At 40.2% G+C, this 26,558-nt stretch overlaps 2 protein-coding genes across 15 annotated transcripts in view; one reads left to right on the top strand and one right to left on the bottom strand.

Moving 5' to 3' along the window:
- Positions 1 to 4,575, top strand: part of ZZZ3 (zinc finger ZZ-type containing 3) — a 110,251-nt gene extending 105,676 nt beyond the window's left edge. For all 10 annotated transcript variants that reach the window (XM_082419175.1, XM_082419169.1, XM_082419166.1 and 7 more), the window contains 2 exons: positions 2,870 to 2,970; positions 3,282 to 4,575. In XM_082419175.1, coding sequence (XP_082275301.1) covers positions 2,870 to 2,970; positions 3,282 to 3,426 — 246 coding nt within the window. In that variant the 3' untranslated portion in view covers positions 3,427 to 4,575. The remainder of the gene's footprint in view (positions 1 to 2,869; positions 2,971 to 3,281) is intronic.
- A 4,280-nt stretch (positions 4,576 to 8,855) lies between these two features.
- The window catches only part of AK5 (adenylate kinase 5), a 243,652-nt gene continuing 225,949 nt past the window's right edge, over positions 8,856 to 26,558 (bottom strand). For 2 of the 5 annotated variants that reach the window (XM_082420424.1, XM_082420425.1), the window contains exon 14: positions 8,856 to 10,225. In XM_082420424.1, the coding sequence (XP_082276550.1) occupies positions 10,157 to 10,225 (69 nt within the window). In that variant the 3' untranslated portion in view covers positions 8,856 to 10,156. The other 3 variants (XM_082420423.1, XM_082420421.1, XM_082420422.1) reach the window with 2 other exon arrangements.

The raw sequence follows: 26,558 nt of genomic DNA on the forward strand, positions 1-26,558 counted from the left end.
TTTGAAAGGGTGATAGGATATATTTAAGGTGGTTTTCGAAGCTTTAAGCTCCACAGCTTTCAAGCACACAGATAAAAGTAAGCTTAGCTCTTGTCTTGTTCATTTATACAAAGTAGTGTGCCACAGTTACTGGTGTCAAGAAATATATGATTCAGTAGAGATAGAGAAGAAAAATATACAGGTATACTTTGAGGTAATATATGAGATGAGAAGTTTTTCTAGCTATTCCCCCACCCCAAATTTACTGAGATATAACTGACAAATAAAAATTGTACATATTTAAGGTGTACAAATAATTTAAAATATAAAAAAAATTCACCTCGCATAGTTATCTTTTATTTATTTTTTTTGAGATAAGAACACTTAACATCTGCTCTCAGCAAATTTCAAGTATGCAATGCAGTATTATTTTTTATTTTTTTATTGTTTTAAACTTTGGGTTTATTTATTTAATTAATTTATTTATTTATGGCTGTGTTGGGTCTTCGTTTCTGTGCGAGGGCTTTCTCTAGTTGTGGCAAGTGGGGGCCACTCTTCATCGTGGTGCGCAGACCTCTCATTATCGCGGCCTCTCTTGTTGCGGAGCACAGGCTCCAGACGCGCAGGCTCAGTAGTTGTGGCTCACAGGCCTACTTGCTCCGCAGCATGTGGGATCTTCCCAGACCAGGGCTCGAACCCGTATCCCCTGCATTGGCAGGCAGATTCTCAACCACTGCACCACCAGGGAAGCCCGCAATGCAGTATTATTAACTATAATTACCGTGTTGTACATTAGACCTCCAGAACTTATTCATCTTATAACTGAAAGCTTGTTCCCTTTGACCAATGACACCACGGCCACCACCACCTCCCCACCGCCCCCCAGCCCCTGGCAACCCTCAGCAACCTCCATTCTAATTCTTTGCTTCTGTGAATTTAACTTTTTTGGATTCTACATTTAAGCGAGATCATATAGTATTTGTCTTTCTGTGTCTGATATATTTCACTTACCATAATGTCCTTAGGTTTCATCCATGTTGTCACAAACGGCAGGATTTCTTTCTGTTTTATGGCTGAATAATATTCCATTGTGTGTGTGTGTGTGTGTGTGTGTGTGTGTGTGTGTGTGTGTGTGGAGAGAGAGAGAGAGAGACAACACATTTTCTTTATCCATTCATCCATAGAGCTATTTCTTTTGTTGTTGCTGTTGTTCATGGATCAGAAATTTCTTTTCCCCTTTCAGATTCAGTTATCTCTGCTGTTTTTTGAGAGGCTAGTAGAAATACATTTATTCATGCCACAAAATTTTGAAATATCCATTTATGTTCCAGGCACTTTGCTAAGTGCTAGGGATTCAGCAGTAAGCAAGATGGACTCACATCCTTCCCTATTCTGTTTTCATCTCATAAGTGATTTAGAGAAGTTAAATGAGTGAATTAGTTGAGTGTGACTAGCGTGCATACTGGAGAGTAGTGAGAGGCTATTTAGTTGCCTTGGAAATTTTGCTAAGGAGTTTAAACTCTTCTAAAATGTTGGAGAAACTTTGAAGGATTTTAAGCGGAGTAACATGAAATTTGCATTTTGGAAAGATCATTCTATTTTCTTAACAATACAACCCTTAGGAAGGCAGTGGGTTTAGAGTGGATAACTCTTAATCTCTGACTACAGTATTGTTAAATTCTTTAAATAATAATTTGTTCATGTATATTTTTTATGTAATTGAAAAAAAATTAAGTGAAGGGGGAAAAAGATCATTCTGGCATTAGTATGGAGAATGGATAGGAAGAAAGCAAGGCTGAGGGCCGGGAGACTAGTTGGAGATTCTCTTCATTAATTTAGACAAAAGATGAGAATGTCCTGAACTTGACTGGTGGCTGTAGAAATAGAAAGATTGACAGGTTTGAGAACACCTTAGACATTAGAACTGGCTATACTTGGTGGGATTGGAGGAAGTAAAATTGAGACCATGAACTACAGATTTGCTGGTAGTGGTATACATAAAAATACTGGTGTGTGCTGTGACTTAATAAATTTAAAACAAAATTCTTATACCTCTGATCCTCTGGAGTGGCTATTAGCCAGACTATATTAAATGATTTTCTTTTCTTGATCTTGCAGTGGTCCTGCTTCTCCATTTAGAGATTTTCCTAATTGACAGCTGTGTCTTTCCAGGAAGAAACTCTCTCCACTTCTTATAATTTTGTTGTAAGACCCAGCTGTGGCTTGTTTGCCAGTCTGTCAGCCACTCTAGTTGGCCTGATGATCAAAGAAACTAGAAATGAGATTTACTTTGATTTCCAAGATTGCGCAGAACACACCGAGGGCTCCCACACTGCCACAACACTGAGAAAGAGCTAAATTTGCCTTTTCTTCATGGTGGGCATTGGTTATTAGGAGCCTTCAAGGCTTTGGAAAGTAACTCAGTAAGATGAAAGTTCAGAGAGGATTTTGTGTTCACTTGGGTTTATGTTAGCTGTGGTAGCCTGTTTTAAATAGTTCTGTAACATATTTGGATAGTTTTAACTATGGTATTAAGTCAGTGGTTCTCAATCCCAGTCATTGTACACTGGTCTGAGGTACCTTTCAAGTCAATAGCTACTAATAATCAAATGCCCAAGTTTGCAGATGATTTAAGATTTTTAAAAATAAATTAAAGCATATTACAATGTTCCTCTCACCCATTTGTATTGTAGCTCAAACTTGAATGGATAGAGTTTCAGCTAGTTTGCTAGAAATTGTGCCTAACTTACAACCATTTTTTGTGTTATCCCACTATCTGGTGCATGGGGAGAGAGGAGAGAATGTGTGCACATTATGTGTTGCCCAGCAGGAAAAAAGAAAGCTTGAGAACAATATAGTTTAATACTTTTTCTCTCTGAATCTTTAATAGTGTGATAACTGTGGCATAGAACCTATCCAGGGTGTTCGGTGGCACTGCCAGGATTGTCCTCCAGAAATGTCTTTGGATTTCTGTGATTCTTGTTCAGACTGGTAAGTGTTATCCTTCATTGTAAGTCTTAAATTTTGACAGGAGCTTCTCAGACACTAGTGAGTTTGATTTCTAAACTGCTTAGAAAATCACCACACTTAATGGGTTAAACTTTGCTGTTCTAGACAATTAAGAAATTTTCCTTAATGATACCATGTCTCAAGTAACTTTCCATTAGAGATTTTGATAGATTAACGGATTTAAACAGGTAGAGCTGTGAGGAAGTTTGATAATATCTAGACCAAAATGCATCCAATGCCATGTAATGATGTGTTTGTGTTTGTGTGTGTGTGTGTGTGTCTTTTCTTTGCAGCCTTCATGAAACAGATATTCACAAGGAAGATCACCAACTAGAACCTGTTTATAGGTCAGAGACATTCTTAGACAGAGACTACTGTGTGTCCCAGGGCACCAGTTATAATTACCTTGACCCAAACTACTTTCCAGCAAACAGATGACATGGAAGAGAACATCATATACTAGTCCTCTTCAACACATAGCAATGGTATCATTGTGAATTATGTGCACAGTTTGGAAAGATTCTCTACTTTCCCTGAAATGACACTCACAGCATGACAGCTTCCTGAGTGTTCTCGTCAACAGCTCTGCACCGTTGTGGCTCTAGATCACTGTTCAGCAGCTGAACATTCCTGGTGAGCAAAAGGGTTTCCCTGGTGAAATTCTCACCACCACCTTAAAGCCTTTTAGGTGGTGATCTTAAATGGGTGAGATGGAAATGAGAGCACATATTAAAGAGAGAGTAAATTCCAAAGGTTTCAAAGAACTTGGTCATAAATATGCTAATGAGAAGACAAAGTATTTATATTAAAACAGTTTAGTAGCTTTCAGTTTTGTGAAAATAGTTTCCAGCACAGAAACTGACTTCCTTAGGCAAAGTTTTAACCAATGACGGTGTTTGCTTCTAGGATATATACACTTTAAAAGAACTCACTGTCCCAGTGGTGGCCGCTGATGGCCTTTAGTAAATTGGAGCTGCTTAACCATATTGATGTCTAATTTCTTTTAACCACAGTGAACTGTCCTTATTACCAACAGTGAAGCACTACAGGAGGCAACTGTGGCATTGCTTCCTTAACCAACTCATGGTGTGTGAATGTTATAAAATTGTCACTCAGATATATTTTTTAAATGTAATGTTATATAAGATGATCATGTGATGTGTACAAACTATGGTGAAAAGTGCCAGTGGTAGTAACCGTGTAAAGTCTCTAATTCACAACATTAATTCCTTTAAAATACACAGCCTTCTGCCTCTGTATTTGGAGTTGTCAGTGCAACTCATTGAAGAAAACTGCCTAATAGAAAAATCATATATATGGTAATAATTTCCCTCTTTTGTAGTCTGCACAAGATCCATAAAAGATTGTATTTTTATTACTATTTAAACAAGTGATTAAATTTAGTCTGTGCAGTGAGCAAGAGTTCACATGCATTCTTTTATACTGCTGGATTTTGTTGTGCATCATTTAAAACATTTTGTATGTTTCTTCTTATCTGTGTATACAGTATGTTCTTGAATAATGTTCATTTGTCAGGAGAACTGTGAGAAATAAACTATGTGGATACTGTCTGTTTATATTATAGAATGCTTGTTGTGACTTCCTTCGGTTAGATTTTGGATTTTATTTTTACTAGTATTAAAACCAGAACAATTTTTTTTAAGGTTTTTTTTTTTTTTCCTTTACCTATCTGTCCCTTAAAAAGAGTAAGGACTATATGATGGAAAAGAAGGTAAACTTGAGAAGCTCTGTAAAAGATGGTAATGTTTTCACTCAGTGTGTGTGCTGAAACACTAAACTAGGTTAACAAAAAAGAATATGTACCATGGTTAATGAAAAAAGACAATTATTAATGTCCAGATGTGAAAACTAAACTTAGGTTGAAAACTTTTAACCTAACCATCATTCTTTCTGATGAAATAAGCCCCCCATGTGTTAAATAAGTGGTTTTTGAAAATCACTGTATTCCCTGGAAATTATTATTGACTACTGGAAAAGAAAATATAAATATTCTAAGATTGACTAAGTATACTGACGCAATTTTTAGAGTCTCCTGTTTTTTCCAATTTTAAATCAAGGGGACATTATTTACCAGTCCTCTTCAATACATTGCAGGGTACTGAAATCATACCCTGAATTTTTTTAATTGAGAAAAGTAATATAATTTTAACTATAGAAATATGAGAATTTTAAAGTAATATATTGATTATAGAATACTGATGATTTTGATAAAATATATCACATCAGAAGAAAAGGAGATGGACTTGAGTTAGAGTTTTTGCTCTGGAATTATTAGCTGGGGCAAGAAGAGGGGAATCATTAACATTCTGGGCATTTGGCTATTAAACTTCAAGTGAATATGCCAGAGATCTACCTTCAACTTGTAGTAAAGTTGAAGTAGCACTTGATGGTAACTTCTGTAACTTCTGTGTTTGCATAGAAGTAATACCAATCAGTTTTGGAGAACCATTCAGAGCCATTCAAAAATCCCATAAAGTATGAAGTATGCTTTGAAAGAGTGACACAATTGATATTTATATAAGCAGAATAGACAAAATAAATGCACTTAAATGTATTTTTTAAGGACAAAGATTTTGAGAATTTTGAGTAACAAAGAGGCTTATTTTCTGCTTGAGCAAAGATGTGTTTATTTTGCATTTTTCAGTTCCAAGCAAATAGTCCTCATGGCTTTAAGAGGGTAGTAGTAGTGGTAATGTGTTTTGTTGTTGTTTTAATGTGAGGACTGCAGGAATGCACAGGGCTCTCATTTGCAAGTAGGCCTTCCATCTCCTACATAGAAGCATTGGTTGTAAAAGACAACATAGACCTACTTGTTAAAGCATCACTTACTTAGTAGTATTCAGTAGGTCAATTGTATTTCCTGAAATAATTCTGCTCAAGTTATTTGCTAAGAACTGAAGGAACTTTTAATGACACCTAAAACCACTGCTTTAAGGTTTTTAGGCAGAGGGGATTTTGGTTGGTGTGTGATATGTGCTAAGAATAGTAGCAGACACAGATAGAGTGCTCATTATGTGCCAAGCAAGCATACGATAACGAATTTAATTCTTACAACCTTATGAGGCAGGTTCATTTATTATCCTGTTTTCATATGAGGAAATCTAGCCAGAGAGGTTAAGTAACTTGCCCAAGGTCATATAGTTAGTAAAGTGGTGATGCTTAGATTTTAAGCCAGACAGATTGCTTCAGAGTCAGCGTCTGAGCAAGAATATTCCCTTTGTGTCAGGGGTCTCAGAGATGGTGGAGGTGGAGGTGTGCAGGAGTTGCTTTTCTGTCTTTTCTTCTGGTGCGGTATGCACCCTAGAGTACAAACCTGAGCACACGTCCAGGTTTATAGCTCAGAATAGAGCAGCATATCTGTGGATGGGGAAACCCATCCATCTGTGAAATCGTCTGCCCCATGACGAATTAGGAAAACACATAATTTACATATTCTAATTTGACAGCAAACATGTGGTCATGAGGCTTTAGGCAAAGCTGGGACTGAAGACTTCGGTCTTCTGCCTCAGGTACGATTTGTTTCCATGCATGTTTGGTGCCTCTCACTTTACCTAATAGTATGCTGTGTCCATTTTTCTCTCCTTTTCTCTTTTGTTTAAATTAAATTGCAGAACACAACAATTTACTGAGGTATGAGGAACATTTGTTTTTTATGAAATTAAAAAAATAATATATGACATGTATTAAGGATAAATACTTTGCAAATTTCTATGTTAGTTATAAACATAAGAGTGGCATGCTATATAAACTATATTTCTTACTGTGGATAACAAAGTTTGAAGGGCATTATTCTAGGTACACTGGGTAGATTGAAAGCCTCCAGATAACAAGTAGATTTTTACACAAGATTATGTCCTATTTAGGTTCTAAAGATTTCACATCTTGAAGAAAAATGGGCTTCTGTTTATATGATCCCAGAAGGAAAAAAAAAAAAAAACCTTTTCCCCTACAGTTCAAGTAGCTGATTAAATGGATTTTTGAGCATGGTGTCACATTTAGCTCCATGAGGACAGAGACCATCCGTGTCTATCTTTATCCCTAGGGCCTGGCTCTTAGTAGATTCTCAATAAATATTTATTGGTAGTAGTTCCAATGTTTTGGTTACATTTTTTTTCTAGGAAGTTAGAGAAACCACCTGTGTCTGAGTGTGTCTGTGAGTGCATCTGTGGGACCCTTAGAGGGTTTGCCTCAGGAGATCTCCTTTACAGGGCTCTGGGAGGACGAAAGGATGATAACATCCTATTTTATCTGGAGGGTGTGGTTCAAACCTGGGTGGCTGAGATGTTGGTTCTCTCTGGGACCCCATTTTCTGCCATGTTTTTAGAGTGATGTAATGTTAACTAGCATGGAAATTCTGGGTCCTAGTCTCAGTTGTGGAAGTGAGAGACCCTCAACAAATGTTGACACAGAACTGCCTCTTATTGAGCACTAGGAACTAGTAAATGATTTACATGTATTATTAACCTGTTTAATCAGCACAACACCTCTATGAGGTTGCTTACTATTGTGACCTCCACGGTACAGATGAGAAAACTAAGGTTCAGAGGATTTAAATGTTAGCTCTCCATAATGACTGCTATGTATGGGACTGAGAATACAGAGCCTTGCCCTTCTGAAGCTTATATTCTAATGCCGAAGACTTGCGGTAAACAAGTAAATAAAAAATACTATGTAATTTTACGTAGACATAAATGCTGTGAAGAAAAATAATGCTTGAAAAAATAATGATGGACGAATTGGGACCAGCCTGCCATTTAGAGGGAATAATCAAAGAACACGTCAACAACAAGGGTAAATTTGAACAGAGACCTAAGTGGAGAGAGGGAATTAGCCTTGTGGATAATCTGGAGGAAGAGGCAGAAGGATAGCAAGGGCAAGGGCCCTGATCCAGTAGAGAGCTTAGCTTGTTCAGGCAACGTTAAGAGGGCCAGTGTAGCTTGAACCAAATGAGCAAGAGGAGAGTGGTAGTTGTTGGGGTGAGAGAGGGCAGAGGGCCAGATCAGGTGAGGCCTTGAATGTAGATCATTGTAAAGGAGCTTGGACTGTGTTCTGATGTCTTCTACATACAGACAGGGTCTTCTTCGAGGGGCAGAGACCTCTAAGGTCCTTTCCTGCTTTAGAATCCTCTGACTTCAGTGATGTCATATCAAGCCATTCAAGTCAGTCAACCTGTTTTAACAGTTCTGTAGAAGACTTGCTTTGCACCTCTAGATACTCTTCTTCCGGGCAAAGCCATTTACCCCTGCTGATCTTTTTCAAGAGGGTGGCCAACTGCAGCCATAAAAGCCATGGCTGGGCTTGTCTGCTGCCCTGCTGTCTATCAAAGCTGTGGTGGGCATGGGCTGTTGACTAATATGTGATATGTGTTTAAAGAATGTTAATTCCTACAAAGAGTCACTTTGTGTTTTCTGGCACAACTGATAATTTTCATCCTGTAACTCTCTTTTTCTAATTTGCTCAAATATTCCTTGTCCTCCCCTGTAGAGAGTGTTACAGCTCGGGGTAGTAATAAAGTATTTGACAACTGTGTGAGTTGTAGGAACATGCCCCTTTTTGTTAATAGAGGCGTAATTGTAACCAAAGAAATTTAATTTCTTCTTTAGCAAACACTGACATTTCTGTTTAAGAATGACTGCTAGCGTAAAAGGAAATAACCATGTATCATGAATTACACTGGAAGTTCTTTCTGTAATAGCTCAAAACTGGCCTATGGCCAAAATTAAAACCATATGAGCATATCATAAATCTCAACTCTTACTGTGTTTGCTTCTAATTCTGTTTGGAATAAGGCTTCAAATGCTTTCCAGAATGATGTGAGTTACAAATAAATAGAAAAAGAGTTATCCTGTGTTCCATGTACTTTATTTGTACATATCCATTTCAAGAAAAAAAAAAAAGATTTTAAAAATACAGTTCTGTCCCAGAAATGGATCCTTATCTGCACAACGATTGAAGAAAAAAAAATCATGCAAACGGAAACTATGGTCTTTTCTAGTGACTGAATGGAAGATGCAGTTATTCCAGTAGAATATATAAGAAACTCTTATTTGGCAACTGATAGCACAAAAGAGAAACCGAACTTCACCGGTTTGATTTGAGGAAACACAATTTTACATACGGATAAAAGGTTTGCAAACCCCTGGAAAAGGCCTGTATGGAACAAATACAGCATTGGGATCTGTTAAACATGGTGTACTGACATGCCCTTTCCACCCACATCAGTTTTGTTACTATATTTCTTACTTGCTTGGTAACTAAATAGATAATCATTTAAAACCAAAGCCATAAGTTGACATTAGTCCAGTGAATGTGATAACAAACCCCCTCATGCTTTTAAATTCTGTGTGGTCATTGGTTTTAACGTGTAATTCCCCAAGTGCACCACCAGGTATAGAAGAGACTAGGTTATTAGATGATTTATCCAATTTCTTCACTTAGCCAATACGACACTATTCCAAGTAGCCAGCATCATTGAAATGAATAGAGAAATGTTACCGGTGACTAGTCTAGATTTTGCTATCTTGGAAAAGCTATACAATTTCACATATAAAAAAGCTCTTATCACATTTTTTCAAATTTAATCAAATTTCTTATGAACAATTGGTGTTGTCTCGTCAACCCAATCTCTTCAGCTCTGAGCTGGATGAGACTTGAGGAAACAGCATCCAGAGGAAGAGGCCCAGGCCTGCCCCCCCATCTTAAGGGCCTTAATCAGGTAACAAGAGATAGATCTTGAGAAGAGGAAGGAAGATGTGATGGGGCGTTAGGGGTGCTAACTCCTCCCTATCTGCGGAGAGTAGAACCGAATGATCAGACTAGTAAGTCCTGAAGGCACAACTGACACAGATGGGCACTGCACTGCTGTTCATGTACTAATTTAGCTCAGAGGTGATAGAAAAGTGTGCTGCTGTGACTGCAGACAGCTGTCTGACTTAGGAAGAAAAGGTTGGATAATACCAGATACACCATGCATGATTTCCAGACACCTCTCAGGTCAAGCTGGGAAGCAAACAGCAATGTCAGGATTTGGCGGGGGTGGGGGTGGGGCACACAAAAGGTTTAAATGGAAACATATACTGTGTTAAGGGATGAACTTTTAATATTTTTCTCTGTCTCCACTCTCCTTAACATACATGCATTTTTGCCTTCAGAAAATAGAGTCAATAGCTGTGCAGAGTTGAAGAAAAACTTCCTCTGGCGTCCCCTCTGCATTTATCTATGTTTAAAAGGAAAGAAAGAGAAAGTTAGTCTTAAGAAATGTTTGTAAATAAGGCCACTTTTAGGAATAAAAAAGATTACTTGCTTTTAAGTTGCTGTGCAAAATTTTAAAACACAGGACTCCAAAATCACAGAGAAAAGAGTAGTTGTTTAAAAACTAGGTGCCTAATGAAAAAAACAAGACACGACTACACACCTATGAGAATGGGCAAAATCTAAAACATCATCAAATACTGGTGAGGGTGTGGAGCAACAGGAACCCTCATTCGTTGCTGATGGGAATGCAAAAGGGTACAGTCGCTTGGGAAAAGAGTTTGGCAGTTTCTTACAAATTAAACATTCTTAGCATATGACCCAGCAGTTTGTGCTCTTTGGTACTTACACAAGGGAGTAGAAAACGTATGTCCACACAAAATCCTGCACACGTGTTTATAGGAGCTTTATTCATGATTGCCAAAACTTGGAAGCAACCGAGATGTCCTTAGGTGAGTGGATAAATAAACTGTGGTACATCCAAACAATGGGATATTATTTAGTGCTCAAAAGAAATGAGCTATCAAGCCATGAAAAGACTTGGAGGAAACTTAAATGCATATTACTAAATGAAAGAAGCCAATCTCAAAAGGCTGCATACAATATGACATAATGGAAAAATGGCAAAACTGTGGAGACAGTAAAAAAAGATGGAGAGCTGGGGGGAAAGAGGAATGAGTAGGTGGAACGCAGGATTTTTATGGTAGTGAAACTATTCTGTGTGATATAATGGTGGATACATGTCGCTATACATTTGTCAAAACCCATAGAACGTGCAACGCCAAGAGTGAACCCTAATGTAAACTATGGACTTTGAGTGGTAATGATGTGTTGATGTAGGTTCATCAGTTATAACGAACGTGCTACTCCTTTGTGGGATATTTTTGTTTTGGGGGGGGGGTTTGGCCACACCATGCGGCTTACAGGATCTCTGTTCCCCGACCAGGGATTGAACCCAGGCCCCCTGCAGTGAAAGCTCGGAATCCTAACCGCTAGGCCACCGGGAAACTCCATGTGGGATGTTGATAGTGGGAGAGGTTGTGTGTGTTTTGGGACAGGGGGAATATGAGAACTCTACTTTGTGCTCAATTTTGCTGTGAACCTACAGCCCGTCTAACAACAACAGCAAAAGCTACATGCTTATTGAGGTAGATAAAGTATTGGTAAAGGTAACGGAAAGGCTTTGAGTTAGTTAAAATGGGACTTCTGAGTGTTCTGGAGTGTTTGGAGCAGGGTAGGAATAGGGCAGAGGTTGGGGGATGAGAAGGACGGGTGCGGAGAAGAAAGCAGAAGTTGAGACCTCAACTTGCAGGTGTGCTAAGTGCTAAAGGCAGAGCCCTCTTGGAGATTGTTGATAACGCCAGGGCAAGGAGCCAACAACAGAGGAAGTAGGAGGGAGCTGATTTCCTGGGCGTGAAGGCAATACCACCCCCTCCTCTCAAAATTTCTTAACATTGTGCCAACCACTGAGATTTGTCCCACCGCACATGTAACATCTATAGAAAGTAGAGGGCTGGTGATCCGAATGAGACTCATGGAAGGGGCGGGGTTGTGAGCTTGCTAAAACACAGCTTTTTCATACTTCATCTCCAGAGGTTCTCATTTGGTGAGTTTGGGCTGGGCCTTCTAATCTGCGAATTTAACAAGTTCTACAGATGATTTTGATGTGGGTCATCTCAGACCACACTTTGAGAAACTCTAGATGATTGCTTCAATTCCTGTCTACCTTCTTTGTGCAAACGAGTTTTGATTTCACAACCCCTGGGATTCCAGAGGTAGAATGAATGCTCTAAAGGAAAAAAAAAAAAAAAAGTACACATTTAGGGACTTCCCTGGTGGTCCAGTGCGTAAGACTCCACACTCCCAATGCAAGGGGGCCCGGGTTCAATCCCTGGTCAGGGAACTAGATCCCACATGCTGCAACTAAGAGTTTGCATGCCGCAACAAAGATCCCGTGTGCCACAACTAAGACCCGGCACAGCCAAATAAAAAAGTACACGTTTAAATATCCTAGAAAATAGATAATAACGATGTTTGTAGAAGCATTGTTTGTAATAGTCCCAAACTGGAAAAATTGCAAATGTACATCAGCAGTAGATGGATAAATAAATTGTGGCATAGTCATATAATGGAATACTATAGTAATGGAAAAAAACAGACAAACTACAGCTACATCCAACAACATGGATTAATCTCACAAGGTTGAGGGAAAGAAACAAGTTGAAAAAATATGCATTCAGTATGATTCAATTTATATGAAGTTTAAAAATGAGCAAAGCTAAATTATATCGATTAGGGATCCATACACAGTTGATAAAACCATAGTGAACCAGGGAAATAATTATCATGAAAGTCAGGATGGTGGTTACTTCCTGGGGAGAAGAAGGGAGATTTGATTGGGAGGGAGAGACGTGGCAGAACTTCTGTGATTGTCTGCTGTTTCTTGACCTGCATGGTGATTACACGGTGTTCATTTTATAATTCTTCAAATTTTACATATAACTTTTATGCATTCCTGTATGTATGCTGTATCTCACAGCAAGGAAAAAATAAAACCTAAAGACATTTTTTCAGCTTCTCCCCCTCTTCCCCATAAACGTATCATACTTGATCCTTACAGGAGGGTTAAAGAGCAACCCGCAGCTGGTTTGTCTCCCTGGCTGGTGGCTCTCCATCTGGGGGGCAGGGACTTTGCTGTTTTCTGTCCCTCATAGCACCTTGCTTGTTGCTTTACCTCTTCTTCCTTTCCCTTTCAACCAACAAACATCTTCTGGGTGCCAACAATATATTACATGCTGGAGAAACCACGGTGAAATGGACCCAACGGTCCTGCTCTCAAGGAGCTCACAGCTCAAGGGTAGAGACAAACAACAGGAATTCACACTGTTGTCAGGTAAGCACAGGAGCTCTGGATAAAGGGATACTTTACACAATCTTGGGAGGGCAGGAAGCTTCCTGAGGAAAGTCGTCGTCGTCATCATCATTAAAATAATACACTTTACTATTAGTGAGGCATAAGTGCTATTTTTTTTCACTTCCACCCTTGCTTTACTTTCTCCCTTCCTTTTCTCCCCTCCATCCCGCCCTCTCTTAATCCCGTCCATCCCTCCATCCCTGCTTTGCTCACTCCCTCACTCCCTACTGGGCTCCCTCCCTCTGTCACACCCTCCCTTTTCTGCTCCTCTCTCATTCCCTCTCCTCTCACTTGCTCCCTTCTTCCAACCCCTGCTCCATCCTCCCCTCCTCCCTAGCACTAGTGCTTTTAAACAAACAGGTAATTCTAACAATGATCTTAGGAGACAGGTATTGTTATCCCCATTTCACAGATGATGAAACTCAGGTCCTGAAAGATGAATTAAATTTCCCAAGGTCATACAGCAAAGCAAGTGTCAGACACCTGGTTCAAACCCAGGTTTCTGACTCCAAAGTCCTTGTACTTGCTGACTACATCCTTGTATATTACATCCACCAGTTCAAAATAGCTGGATGGTTGAAATTAGTGGGAGTAGCAAGGAGTGAAGCTGAAATAATAAGAAGAGGTTGACTATAAAGAGGCTAATAGACTATTATATAAGGATAATGGGGAGTCGGGTAATGGTTTTTAAGGAATAGGTTGACATAATCAAACACAGGAACATTAAAAAATTTTGATACATATTTAATTGAAAGGAAAGAAAGTTTGAAGGATACGGCAAAGAGCACTATCAGGAGAGATGATACCTGGTATTGTCCTTGGTGAACTTCAGGACCTGGACTGGCCACTGATCCTCCTGGGGTCTCAGCTTCCCCCTCTAGTATATGAAAAGACTGAACTAGGACTTGATAACTTCCAGGTTTGGTTCCAGCTCTGATATGCAATGCTATTCCAAATCTAAGTTCACATTTTCGTGGGGATGAGGCCCCTACTGGTAGGCATCAATTTAGTAGGATTGTTCAGCTTAGTTTGGTGTTGCCAGGTAGGCTGGGTCTAGAGGAATAGAGATGTATTTGAAGATAATAAAGAAGAATGAGAGCCTTCCCTATGGAGAGAACAGATAGAGGTCTGAAAGCACCTGGATTTTTCAGGGAACAATGGATCATTCCTTGAGGATACAGCAAAAACAGCTTGGTTGTGGGGAGAAGAAGGGGAGGAGGCTAGAAGAATAGGTTGGGATGAGCTTGCATCTCCATAGATTTTCCTGTTCTGGACATTTTATATAAATGGAATCACACTATATGCAGCCTTTTGTGACTGGTTTCTTTCCCTTAGCATAACGTTTTTCAGGCTCATCCACACTCCGTCCTCTGACACTGCCCACTGCCCTGCTGAGCAGTCACCTGACCTCGCCTTTTCAAATCCTAGGAGGAGGGAAGAGAGGAAGAGGCTGTGAACTCAATTTCCTGCGCCCTCTCAGAGAGAGTGGGTGAGAAGAGGTAAATCCACAAACACTAGGCTTATTATTTACACGATCCGTGATCATATCAGTGGGAGATGCATTAGATGCACAAAGACTCACTACAACCCTTGGGTACATCTTATAAGTTCTCTGTCCTGGTGTCCAATGCTTTGTCCTTGGCAGAAACACTTCCCAAAATTCACTCCAGATCTTCTCCAGAAGAGGAAGCTAATTAGACTATGGATTGACCCCAAGTCACCTTCTAGTTCATGTGCATGTAAGTATTCTCATTATAATATAATTACCTAATCCAGGGATGCCTGTAGTGGGACTTTCAGCTTGGTTACAGCCTCTGCTTCATTTGGACAAACCCCAGCTAGTCTGGGACCTCTCTTGTCCTTACAAGGTGGTCAGTATTTTTCAGCTTCCTCTTTATTTATCTGTTCTCCATAATTAAAAAAAAAAAAAAATCATTTATTTATTTATTTATTTATTATTTTTGGCTGCATCAGGTCTTAGTTGCAGCACACGGGATCTTTCATTGTGGCACACAGGCTCTTCCATGAGGTCTGCGGGCTTGTCTCTAGTTGTGGCCCATGGGCTCCAGAGTGCACAGGCTCAGTAGTTGCGATGGGTAGTAGTTGCACACGTGGTGCATGGGTTCTCCAGTTGTGGCGCTCTGGCTCCAGAGCACATGGGCTCTGTAGCTGTGGCACACAGGCTCTCTAGTTGTGGTGCGCAGGCTCAGTAGTTGTGGTGTGTGGGCTTAGTTGCCCTGCGGCATGTGGGATCTTAGTTCCCCAACCAGGGATCGAACCTGAGTTCCCTGCATTGGCAGGTGGATTCTTAACCACTGGACCACCAGGGAAGTCCCCTCTCCATAATTTCTTGTTGAACTCTAGTTACTTGCATTTAACTGACTTAACATGTCCCCAATTTTACTAACTAGCCCTGATTCGTTTCCCTCCTCCAACCCATTCTTCTCTAACCAATACTACCCCACACTCCTAACCTTATATGCTTTTCTAAATTTGTCGTCTTTCCAAAGGAAACCCGTGCCTATATTTCCCACATTCTTATCGCCTATCTAATAATCATCATGTCTCTTTTAACACTGATAAATTATTAGTATAAAAAAATTCTTTTAAAACAACACTGATTACATCCTCTCTATTTTTCTGCATTTTTTGGACTGATAACCTGTTCGTTCAATGTAATGCTAGTGTCACATTCACATAATCTGGTTTACTGTTATCGAGAATTTCTTCTAGACTCTGATGAAAACACATTTGTTCATTACAACAACCTTTCTTTCCATTGTTACCTCTCCCCGCTTATCATCGTAATGAACTGATGGCTCTTTCAACATCTTCAGCTGGTTGCAATTCATTGTGATGTTCAACTTTTCGCTCCTTGGCCAGATATAAGCCACCACTATCCCAAATATCTGCATGGCCAGCTCTGTGAGGACAAGGCCATTACTCAGCATTTGTTTCCTCAGAGATTGGCCCTAGATAGGTATCTGGAAAGTATCCTCTAGATATCCAGTGATCCCACTCCTGGGCATATATTTGGAGAAAACTATAATTCGAAAAGATACATGCACCCCAATGTTCACAGCAGCATTATTTACAATAGTCAAGACATGGAAGCAACCTAAGTGTCCATTGACAGATGAATGGATAAAGAAGATGTGGTACATATATACAATGGAATATTACTCAACCATTAAGAAGAGTGAAATAATGCCATTTGCAGCAACATGGATGGACCTAGAGATTATCACACTAAGTGAAGTAAGTCAGAAAGAGGAAGACAAATATCGTATGATATTGCTTATATGTGGAATCTAAAAAAAAAATGACACAAATGAACTTATTTACAAAACAGAAATAGACTCATAGACATAGAAAATAAATTTATGGCTACCAAAGGGGAAAGGCACGGGGGAAGGATAAATTAGGAGTTTGGGATTAAAATATACACACTACCTTATGTAAAGTAGATAAGCAGGGACTTCACTGGTGATCCAGTGGTTAAGAATCCGTCTTGCAATGCAGGGGACCCTGGTTCGATCCCTGGTCGGGGAACTAAGATCCCACATGCTGTGGGGCAACTAAGCCCTCATGCTGCAACTACTGAGCCCAGGTGTCACAACTAGAGAGCCTGTGTGCCACAACTAGAGAGAAGCCACGCACCGCAGTGAAGAGCCCGCGTGCTGCAACGAAAGATCCCGTGTGCCGGAACTAAGACCCAAAGCAGCCAATAAGTAAATAAATATTTTTAAAAATTGAAAAAAATAAAATAGATAACCAACAAGGACCTACTGTATAGCACAGGGAACTATACTCAATATCTTGTAATAACCTATAATGGAAAAGAATCTAAAAAATGGATATAAATATATATGTATAACAATCACTTTGCTGTACACCTGAAACTAACACAACATCGTAAATCAACTATATTTCAATAAAAAAAGAAAAAAGTACCCTCATTTTCCCATTCCTTCTTCCCTTTCCTCACAGAAACAGGCTATTGTAGGAGCAGAAACATACTCTTGGAGCCCATTTTCTGACCCACTATCTGGACTTTATAGAAAGATATGGATTCTCTCTTGTAAAAGCTGGGCAACTTGGTTTTAGAAACAAGGGCTAATGAGCACAAGCATCTGAAGGGCGACACTTGATACTTTCTGACATCTGAGACTGGGAGGCAGAAGGCTTTGCAGCGGGATCTTGTCAATCAGGCCAAGGCTGATGTTTGGGGGACGCTGCAAGCTGGGCTGAAGGAGTGAGTCATGCCCCGGAGCTTTAGCTGGGCCATCTCCCGCTTCTATTTCCATCCAAAACCTCCCTCTTCATTTTGCTCTGTGGCTTAAATCCAGGCCTTTATTTATTTAATTAAATAAAAGAAAGCTGCTCATTGCCATCCAGAGTCACGTGCTGTGGTGTGTGCCTCTGTGGAGCCCAAGGACGTGAGGAGATTTCCAGACAGAATCAAATAATAAGACTTTCTAGATGGAAAGAGCAGCCTTTGACTTGGGTGAGTGGGAAATATATGAAGTTAATCTGAGACTCTCATTAGGCCCAAGAAGCAGAATTCTGAGAACAAAAATTGAGAGGCAATGAGGTAACATCTTATTTCTTATAGAAGCTCTGTGTGTGTGTGTTGGGGGTGGGGGGGAAGGTATAGATTGGATTTTTATGGAGCAAAAGAGAGCCCAGCTGAACTGAGTGGGATCAAAGCCCTCTGTCCACTCTCCAGATTTCTCCTTCAGTTCTTCAGAGATGACCTGATCATTTCCTGAATCTCATCTAATTCCCACATGGGGAATATTTTAAGAGAACAACAAGTGGCTTTTATATTTTCATATATAACTGTGGAACTCATAGGAAATGGAAAAGAACCAACTTCCTAAGTGCTTCCTAAGCTACAGGAACTATTCTTGGTGCTTACAACTTTAGCAAATTTAAATGAGCTCACAAGGTGCTAGTGTTTAGCCCTTGATGAACAGATAAGAATCCTGTGTAATTAGCATACTAATTGTACAGTGTGAAGAGAACTTCCTCAGCAATTGTGCAAACTCGAAAATAAGGTGTCCTCCCACATACAGTAAGTTTTCACCCTGTAATCAATGTGATAATATTAATTTACAGCAACCCTCTTTTCCCATGAAGAGTAAAAGTAAGCTTCATGATCTTTTCCCAAAGGATCTCCAATTCTGAATCAGCAGAGTCAGAATGTATGAGGTTTTAATATATTTAATTTAATTGAAAACCAGGTGAGTGGATTTGCTTCTGACTTGAAAAATTTATCACTTTCGGTCTAAGACTTGATATAAAATCCTGCAGTAAGTGATATCCTGATCAATATACAAAAGATTTTTTTAATAAAAAATCTAAAGGCAAGTGAACAGGAAATATGATTAAATTTCTGAGGTTTCACCTGACTTCTGGAAGGAAAAGTAGAGCAGTCAGAGATAGTATTTCTGCCCAGCCGTCAGCAGAACAGATTGCAAATTAAGAAAGTAGTTACACCACCTTGGGAATTGCATGTTTTGTCTACTCTTTAGTTCTATGAATTTATGAACCGTAAAACAGTTGACTGGGGCATATACCCTGAGAAAACCATAATTCAAAAAGAGTCATGTACCACAATGTTCATTGCAGCTCTATTTACAATAGCCAGGACATGGAAGTAACCTAAGTGTCCATAGACAGATGAATGGATAAAGAAGATGTGGCACATATATACAATGGAATATTACTCAGCCATAAAAAGAAACGAAATTGAGTTATTTGTAGTGAGGTGGATAGACCTAGAGACTGTCATACAGAGTGAAGTAAGTCAGAAAGAGAAAAACAAATACTGTATGCTAACACATATATATGGAATCCAAAAAAAAAAAAAGAGAAGGTTCTGAAGAACCTAGGAGCAGGACAGGAATAAAGACGCAGATGTAGAGAATGGACTTGAGGACATGGGGAGGGGGAAGGGTAAGCTGGGACGAAGTGAGAGAGTGGCATGGACATATATACACTACCAAATGTAAAATAGATAGCTAGTGGGAAGCAGCTGCATAGCACAGGGAGATCAGCTCGGTGCTTTGTGACCACCTAGAGGGGTGGGATAGGGAGGGTGGGAGGGAGACGCAAGAGGGAGGGGATATGGGGATATATGTATATGTATAGCTGATTCACTTTGTTATAAAGCAGAAACTAACACACCATTGTAAAGCAATTATACTCCAATAAAGATGTTAAAAAAAAAAAAACAGTTGGGCAGTTCAGACACTGCCCAGATGGAGTGTTTTTCCTGAATTTTCCCACACTGTTCAAAACATTGCTTGAGTTTCATTTTTCATGTATTGGCGCCATGGGGCTCCTGGGAAAAAACCAAGCTGCTATTGAGTGTTTTATGATGATTGTGTGGCTGTTGGCCACCTTTTTCCTCTTCTAACCCTGTCCTCTGTTCAACCAGACAGAGCCCCACACCACAGGGATCCCTCACAGCCAGAGGAGAGCGTGGTGCCCAGCCACGGCCAAGCCCTTCACGTGCAGCACTTGTGCACGTCTCTGGACAATCATTAGATGCGCTTTTCCAAAGTCAGGGTCATGGAAAAGGCTGCCCCTGGGGAGTCATCCATTTCAGAGATCTGGTCAGGCCACACATTCCTCCTCACTCTCAAGGCCTTAGAAAGAAGGAGGACTATGTACACCTTTACTTTAGAGAGCTTTAAGGACAAGCTTTAGCAAAAATACCAGGATGATTCATAATCTGCACATTAATGATGGTTCTATACACAGGACTTCCCAAAGTACCAGCAGTTTGTCCATTTAAAATGTTACCTGCTACCCCCTTTCCTTCTTTCTCTTCCTCTCAATTCTGTCTGTAGTTTAAATTTGACTAACAGATCTTCTCACAGACATGAAAAAACAAAAAAACAAAAAACTGTCCTTTCTTAAAGTGACTTTTCTAAAACAGATCTGATCAGCCATGTCCCTGCTTGAAATTAGTGGTTCCCTTCATTACTTGCAGTACTTAGTTCAAACTTTCTAGAAGAGGCTAGAACTATCCAGGATACAGTAAACACTAGCCACAGGTGGCTACTGAACACTTGAAATGTGGCTAGTATAAATGAGGAATTAAGTATTTGATATTCTATAATTAAAGTGAATCTAACTTTTAAAACTAATATTTGACTCAATTATTGGATCATTAAAAAATATATTTGAACAAGTTGGGTATGTGAGATCTACCTTTTCAACTGGAAATTTTATGAGATACAAATACCATTCTAGTATTTCTGATGAAAATTTAGAATCTGAATTGAGATATGCTTAAATACCAGATTTTGAAGACATAGATTGAAAAAAATATAAAACCATCTCATTAACGATTTTTTATATTGATTATGTGTTAAAATGATAACATTTAGGCTATATTAGGTTAAATAAAATATATTGTTAAATTATTCTCACTTGTTTCTTTTTACTTTTTTTTTGGTTAATGCCACTGCTAGGAAATTGTAAATTACCTATTTGGCCCAGATTATATCTCTGTTGGACAATGCTGGTCTAGAATATTTATTGTATGAAGGAGGAATGAAGCCTCTACCTTGCTTTTTAGTCAAGTCTGCCCCCCACTTTAATCCATCTGTGCACACTACGTCCTGTGCTAGCACTACTGGTCTCCTTCTCATGTCAGAGCCTTGGTCCCCTCCCTTCCATCTGGCTCGAACTTCTGCTCATCCTTTAGGACCCAGCTCAAATGTCTGCTTCTTTCTAAAGCTGTTACCTACCTTTCCAGACCCAAGCTTTTTTGCTCCCAAAGACCTGGAACATTCTGTAAATCCTATTACTATTGATAACATTTACAACCTTGCTGTGAGTGCAGAGTTTCATCTGTCTCTTTTCCTCTCTGAATACCCAGCACTAACCACCCAGCATTTGGAAGTTGGAGATGCCCCATAAATGTCTGTGGGCTATATCAAGGACCTTAGATGGAACAGCACCAGTGCTCTGCTGGTAGAATCCGTGGCAGTGACTACTGCAGAGGTTCTGAGTTAGGGTGGAGCCCAGTGAAGGGACTGCCCTGAGCTGGGTAAAAGCAAAACCTAAACCCGCCATGTGATGAAAGCAACCACAGAGGAAGACAATCAGGAATGTGTACAGAAGAGAACAAAAGTCTGGCGTTCTCTTCTGCCTGCTGTCCTGGGAGGAGACAAGGCTGAAGTGAGCACAACTCAGTTCAACAGGACCACAGGGGTGCAAAGAATACTGTACCGAATCAAAAACTCTTTGCGGGAATCTAGCGAAGGCCTGACAATCAGGAAGGGAGCGGGGTGGAGAGAAGAGTGTTTCAAACAGACTCATAAGGAATGGGTTTCTTAAGTCTCCCAGAGACAGATGGAAGATTTATGCCTCATTTGTCAAGCGGGAGGACAGAACCTCAGGGCTCCTCTAGGTCACTCTCTCCTTCATGTACCTTCCTTTCTCCTGGGCCAGCGGGCAGGAGGGAGAGTTTTCTCCAAATCCAGGTTGCTAGTAGCACTCAACCAGGGCAGGTCCAGATTGAATTAGGGGAAGCTTCAGACTCAGAACTGAGAAGTAAACTCAGCTGAGGTGGGGCATTGATCGAAGAGGCCAGGCATCCAGGAAATCCCAAAGTTTTTCTACATGTTGAAGAACTCTTCTCAGGGCAACAAGGAGAGAAAGGGAAGTGAAAATTAATGGGTTAAAAAAACCCTCTGCTTAGGCCCTGAATAGACATTTTTCCAAAAAAGATATACAGTTGGCCAACAGACACATGAAAAGATGCTCAATGTCACTGATCATCAGGGAAATGTAAATCAAAACCACAGTGAGATATCACCTCACCCTTGTCAGAATGCCTATCATCAAAAAGACCACAAATAACAAATGTTGACGAGGGTGTGGAGAAAAGGGAACACCTGTGCACTGTTGGTGGGAATGTAAATCGCTGCACACACTGTGGAAAACAATATGGATGTTCCTCAAAAGATTAAAAACAAAACTACCACATGATCCAACAATTCCACTTCTGGGTATTTACCCGAAGAAAACAAAAACACTAATTTGAAAACATATATGCATCATTTTTCACAATAGCCAAGATATGGAAGCAACCTTAACGTCCACCAGTAGATGAATGGATAAAGAAGATGTGGTACATAAACACAACGGAATACTACTCAGCCATAAAAAGAATGAACTCTTGCCATCTGCGACAACATAGATAGATCTAGAGGATGTTATGCTAAGTGAAATAAGTCAAGACAGAGAAAGACAAATACCGCATGATCTCATTTATATGTGGAATCTAAGAAACAAAACAAACAAACAAAACAAAATAAAAACAGACTCATAGACACAGAGAGAAAATGGGTGATTGTCAGAAGGGAGGGGAAGTGGGGTTCAGGAGGTTGGATCAAATTGGTGAAGGAGATTAAGAGGTACACACTTCCAGTTATAAAATAGATAAGTCATGGGGATGTGATATACAGCCTAAGGAATATGGTCAACAATACTGTAGTAACTTGGGAAGGGGACAGATGGTTACTAGATTCATTATGGTGATCATTTTGTAATGTATTTGAATTTCAAATCACTATGTTGTACACCTGAAACTAACGTTATATTGCGGCTACTAGAAAATTTAAAATTACACCTACGGCTCACATTTAATTTCCATTGGATGGCACTGGGGTAGAAGGAAGAGAGTTATGTGTTCCTGAGAAAAACAAGGAACAGTGGTACATAAAAAATACAGCAAACGTTCTTGAGTTAAAAAAAACTGTCATGCCATTGAAAATCATTGAAAAGCAGACCTATATCTGGACTCCAGTTTTAAACTACACGGAAAAACATTAAAATTTTTTCTTTAAAGATACTAGTTGAAGAAAGTTTACTTCCAAATTTGTTTTTGCCGAAATTCTTCCAGCACACTAAATGCTTCAAAACAATGGAGCAACGTTTACTGACTTGCCATAGAGAAATATTGTGACCTAAATTTTATATACTGTGAAACAGTTATTTGTGTAACAAACCACCATAGTGACATTCTCAGGTATTCGTAGAGAGATTGAACTAAAAATTAGTTCAAGAGTTATTTTAGCCAATTGAAAGAAGAATCAAAATGAAGAATTTGAGTACAGAGGATTCAAGGTATAAAAGTAATCTGGGTTTTTCCTTGCCTTGTGCTAGATTCCTATCTTAGGAATGCACTTGACTAAGGGCTATCAAGTAGATTTTGCATCCAAGGGGTAAAATTTGATTTGATGCTGCCTTCTGTTTCCACTCCTTTCATGGAAGTTGCACAACTACATTTCTCATTCTTTATCCCTCAGTTCACAGGAAGTCTCCTGCCAGGTTGGATGACTACCCAGAACAATAAATGGGTACAGCTGTATTTTGGGATGTACTAAAAATGGCTAAGCTATTTATGAAGCTGGGACACTGCAGGAGAAGAACTGTTGAACGAATAACTTATTTTCTCCTTTACAAAAGCCAAGTTGCCAAGGAACTGGATTTTCTGCATCTGTTGAATGAATGTTTAATGAGTCATTGGCCTCTCTTTTTATGTTTTAAATTGATTAAGACTAATAAATAACCCAGGGATGGATATCATCTGTTACCAGGACCGCTTCCTCTATGGCCTGGGGGTGTTTCTGGGCTTATGATGCCATGAGCAAAAAGTATATTAAAAAATCAAGAGGGCCTCCCTGGTGGCGCAGTGGTTAAGAATCCACCTGCCAATGCAGGGGACACGGGTTTGAGCCCTGCTCAGGGAAGATCCCACGTGCCATGGAGCAACTAAGCCTGTGCACCACAACTACTGAGCCTACGCTCTAGAGCCCACAAACCACAACTATGAGCCCGTGTGCCACAACAACTGAAGCCCGCGCGCCTAGAGCCTGTGCTCTGCAACAAGAGAAGCCACCGCCATGAGAAGCCCACGCACCGCAACGAAGAGTAGCCCCTGCTCGCCGCAACTAAGGAAAGCCACGCACAGCTTGCACAGCAACGAAGAACCAAAGCAGCCAAAAATAAATAAATAAAATAAATAAATTTATTTTAAAAAAAAAGAAGAAACTCAAATGTAAGAAAATATATCAAAATGGTCATTAATGGTTATCTTTGGGTTGAAGAATTCTGGATAATTTTTATCTTTATGCTCTTAAATTTTCTAGTTTCTTTTTAAAAAGTAGTTGTTACTTTTATCCTTAGCAAAAGGAGAGGTTTTAAATATCAATTTATACACTTCTGTACTTGCCACTTGAGGAAGCTATTTCTGGAATTTCTCCCAGTTCACAAGATCTTCTCTTCTGGAAATTCCTTGTTCTCCCCTCAGTTTTCAGGGAAGAGTCCCAGGCAACCATGCAACCATGTTTTTATTAGTCAGGTCTTAATTCAAATGCTACCTCCTTAGAGACTTTCCAAACACCTGTCTAAAGTCCCCACCCCTAAGAAGTCACTCTGTTTTGTCTTACTCATAAAGCTAATCCTATTAGCAATTATTTTATTTTCTTGTTGACTGCTCTTCTCTTTTCAGTGAGTGACTTTGTCTTGTTTATTGCTGTGTCTCCAGCACCAAGAATCTGACACGTGCTGTGCACTCAATAAAACAGCCACAAGTGAAAAAAGCTCCACGTGACCCCACCTGCCTGGCCATAGCTGATAGGACCAGGGACTGGAGCGAAAAAAGGCCAATCAGAATATTTCTCTCTGGAATTTGGAGCTGTTGTGGTAACATGAACATGGAAGCTGCTCGTTTGCCATATTCTAGCTTCTGGGCCAGAGAAGGAGAAAAATCAAGATGAGAGAGAGAAGGAGGGAAAGACAGGTGTGAGGAGCATAGGGAAGCCTGGTCCCACGGGCTTCCTGGACCTGCTGCGTTTCAGCCTTGGTTCACATAACCTTACAAGTAAGCTCCGTGTTTCAGGTTAGGCCAGCTAGGGTTGGTGTCTGTTACCTACAACCTCATGAATGTACCTGTGGTCACCATTATGCTTTAAAAATTCATAGCCAAAATATTTGAAGGAAATAATCCAGAATGTTTGCCTCTGAGTGATGGGACTACCTAGCTTTCCATATTTTCTAAAACAAGTATGTGTTACTTTTATGATTACAAATATATGTGTGTTTTTTTTTTTTTTTTTCCCTGAGAAGCATGGAGTGACAGACCTAGGGTATTCCAGGAGATCCCATTCTGTCCATCCATTTTATTCTGCTGAGAGGTTTAGCTGTGAAATGACTCACCAAGTTCCCAAAGCTCATTCTCACCACTGTGGCTTGGGTTTTCTTATACCCAGGCCAGTATTCTCTCTACCGGGCAACCTTTGGACAATTATTGTGCTGTTCACTTCAAAATGCTACATTTCAATGATTTCTTCAATAATAAATACTCTCCCTCAAGGTGAAAAAAGCTTTCTCTTACGGGTCAACTCTAGTGAGTTGTGTGTGACTACCTGTATTGCTGTGTTGAGAAAGTTTCTGAGGCGGCGTCCAGACTGGGTAGGAAGGTAGTACCACAGCTGACTAATGATGTCTGCCCTGAGTGCAAGGAGGAATGGAGTGACGTGGACGAAAGTTCTAATTCTTTCTTAGATGCAGCGCAAAGCTGGCGTTGTAAGAGAGGAAAACGGAAGGTCAGGGGATCCATTCGATTCACATATGCTTCTATCCCTTGGTTTATGATACAAGAAGTTCTAACTTTATCGTATGATGATGGCATAACAAAGACAAAGAATAAGGCAGTGACTATATACGTTCTGCTTTGCTTTTTCATTACTTTTGTTCGAAATTTCATTGCACTTTTCCAGCTAGTTGGTGGCCAAAAGGGCTGATTATCATTAGGCAGTAAAGGTGTCAGGGGCTGGATCGAGCGTAAGGATAACTGGGCAACACTGAGGGCTGAGGGAAGTGCTTTTGGAGGGTCCTCTGTTTCTGGGCTGGACCACTGGGCAGCTCTAATTCCTAAAGAAATCTCACTGAGCTACTGATTCATCTCACTTGCATCTTGAAGTGCATTCACCACCCCCACCTAGTTTAAGAAAACTCCTTAAATGATCCAGGAGCCCACCTGGAGAGTGAGCAGCCCCGCCTTGGGCTCAACAACCAACGAGACAGGGAAGGGGTACTAAGAATCCGAAGAGCATTGCGGGAACAAGACACAGGCTGTCGCTTCAAATCAGAGGCAATTAAGCTGATGCTCGGAGACCAGGCAGGAGCCCAGAAGGCCAGAGGACACAAAGGGACAGAGACTTTCACCTCCAGTGGAAACCAAGCCGGCCTGCTCTCTCGCCTCTCCTCCAGTCCCCCTCTGTGGCCCGAGCTGCTGGCGAGCCCCATGGGGCACCTGCAAAACATTGTCACCTCCCTGGGCCCCTGGGCTAGC

The sequence above is a fragment of the Balaenoptera physalus genome (assembly GCF_965194825.1).
Source record: "Balaenoptera physalus genome assembly, chromosome: 1".
NCBI classification, from domain to species: Eukaryota; Metazoa; Chordata; class Mammalia; order Artiodactyla; family Balaenopteridae; genus Balaenoptera; species Balaenoptera physalus.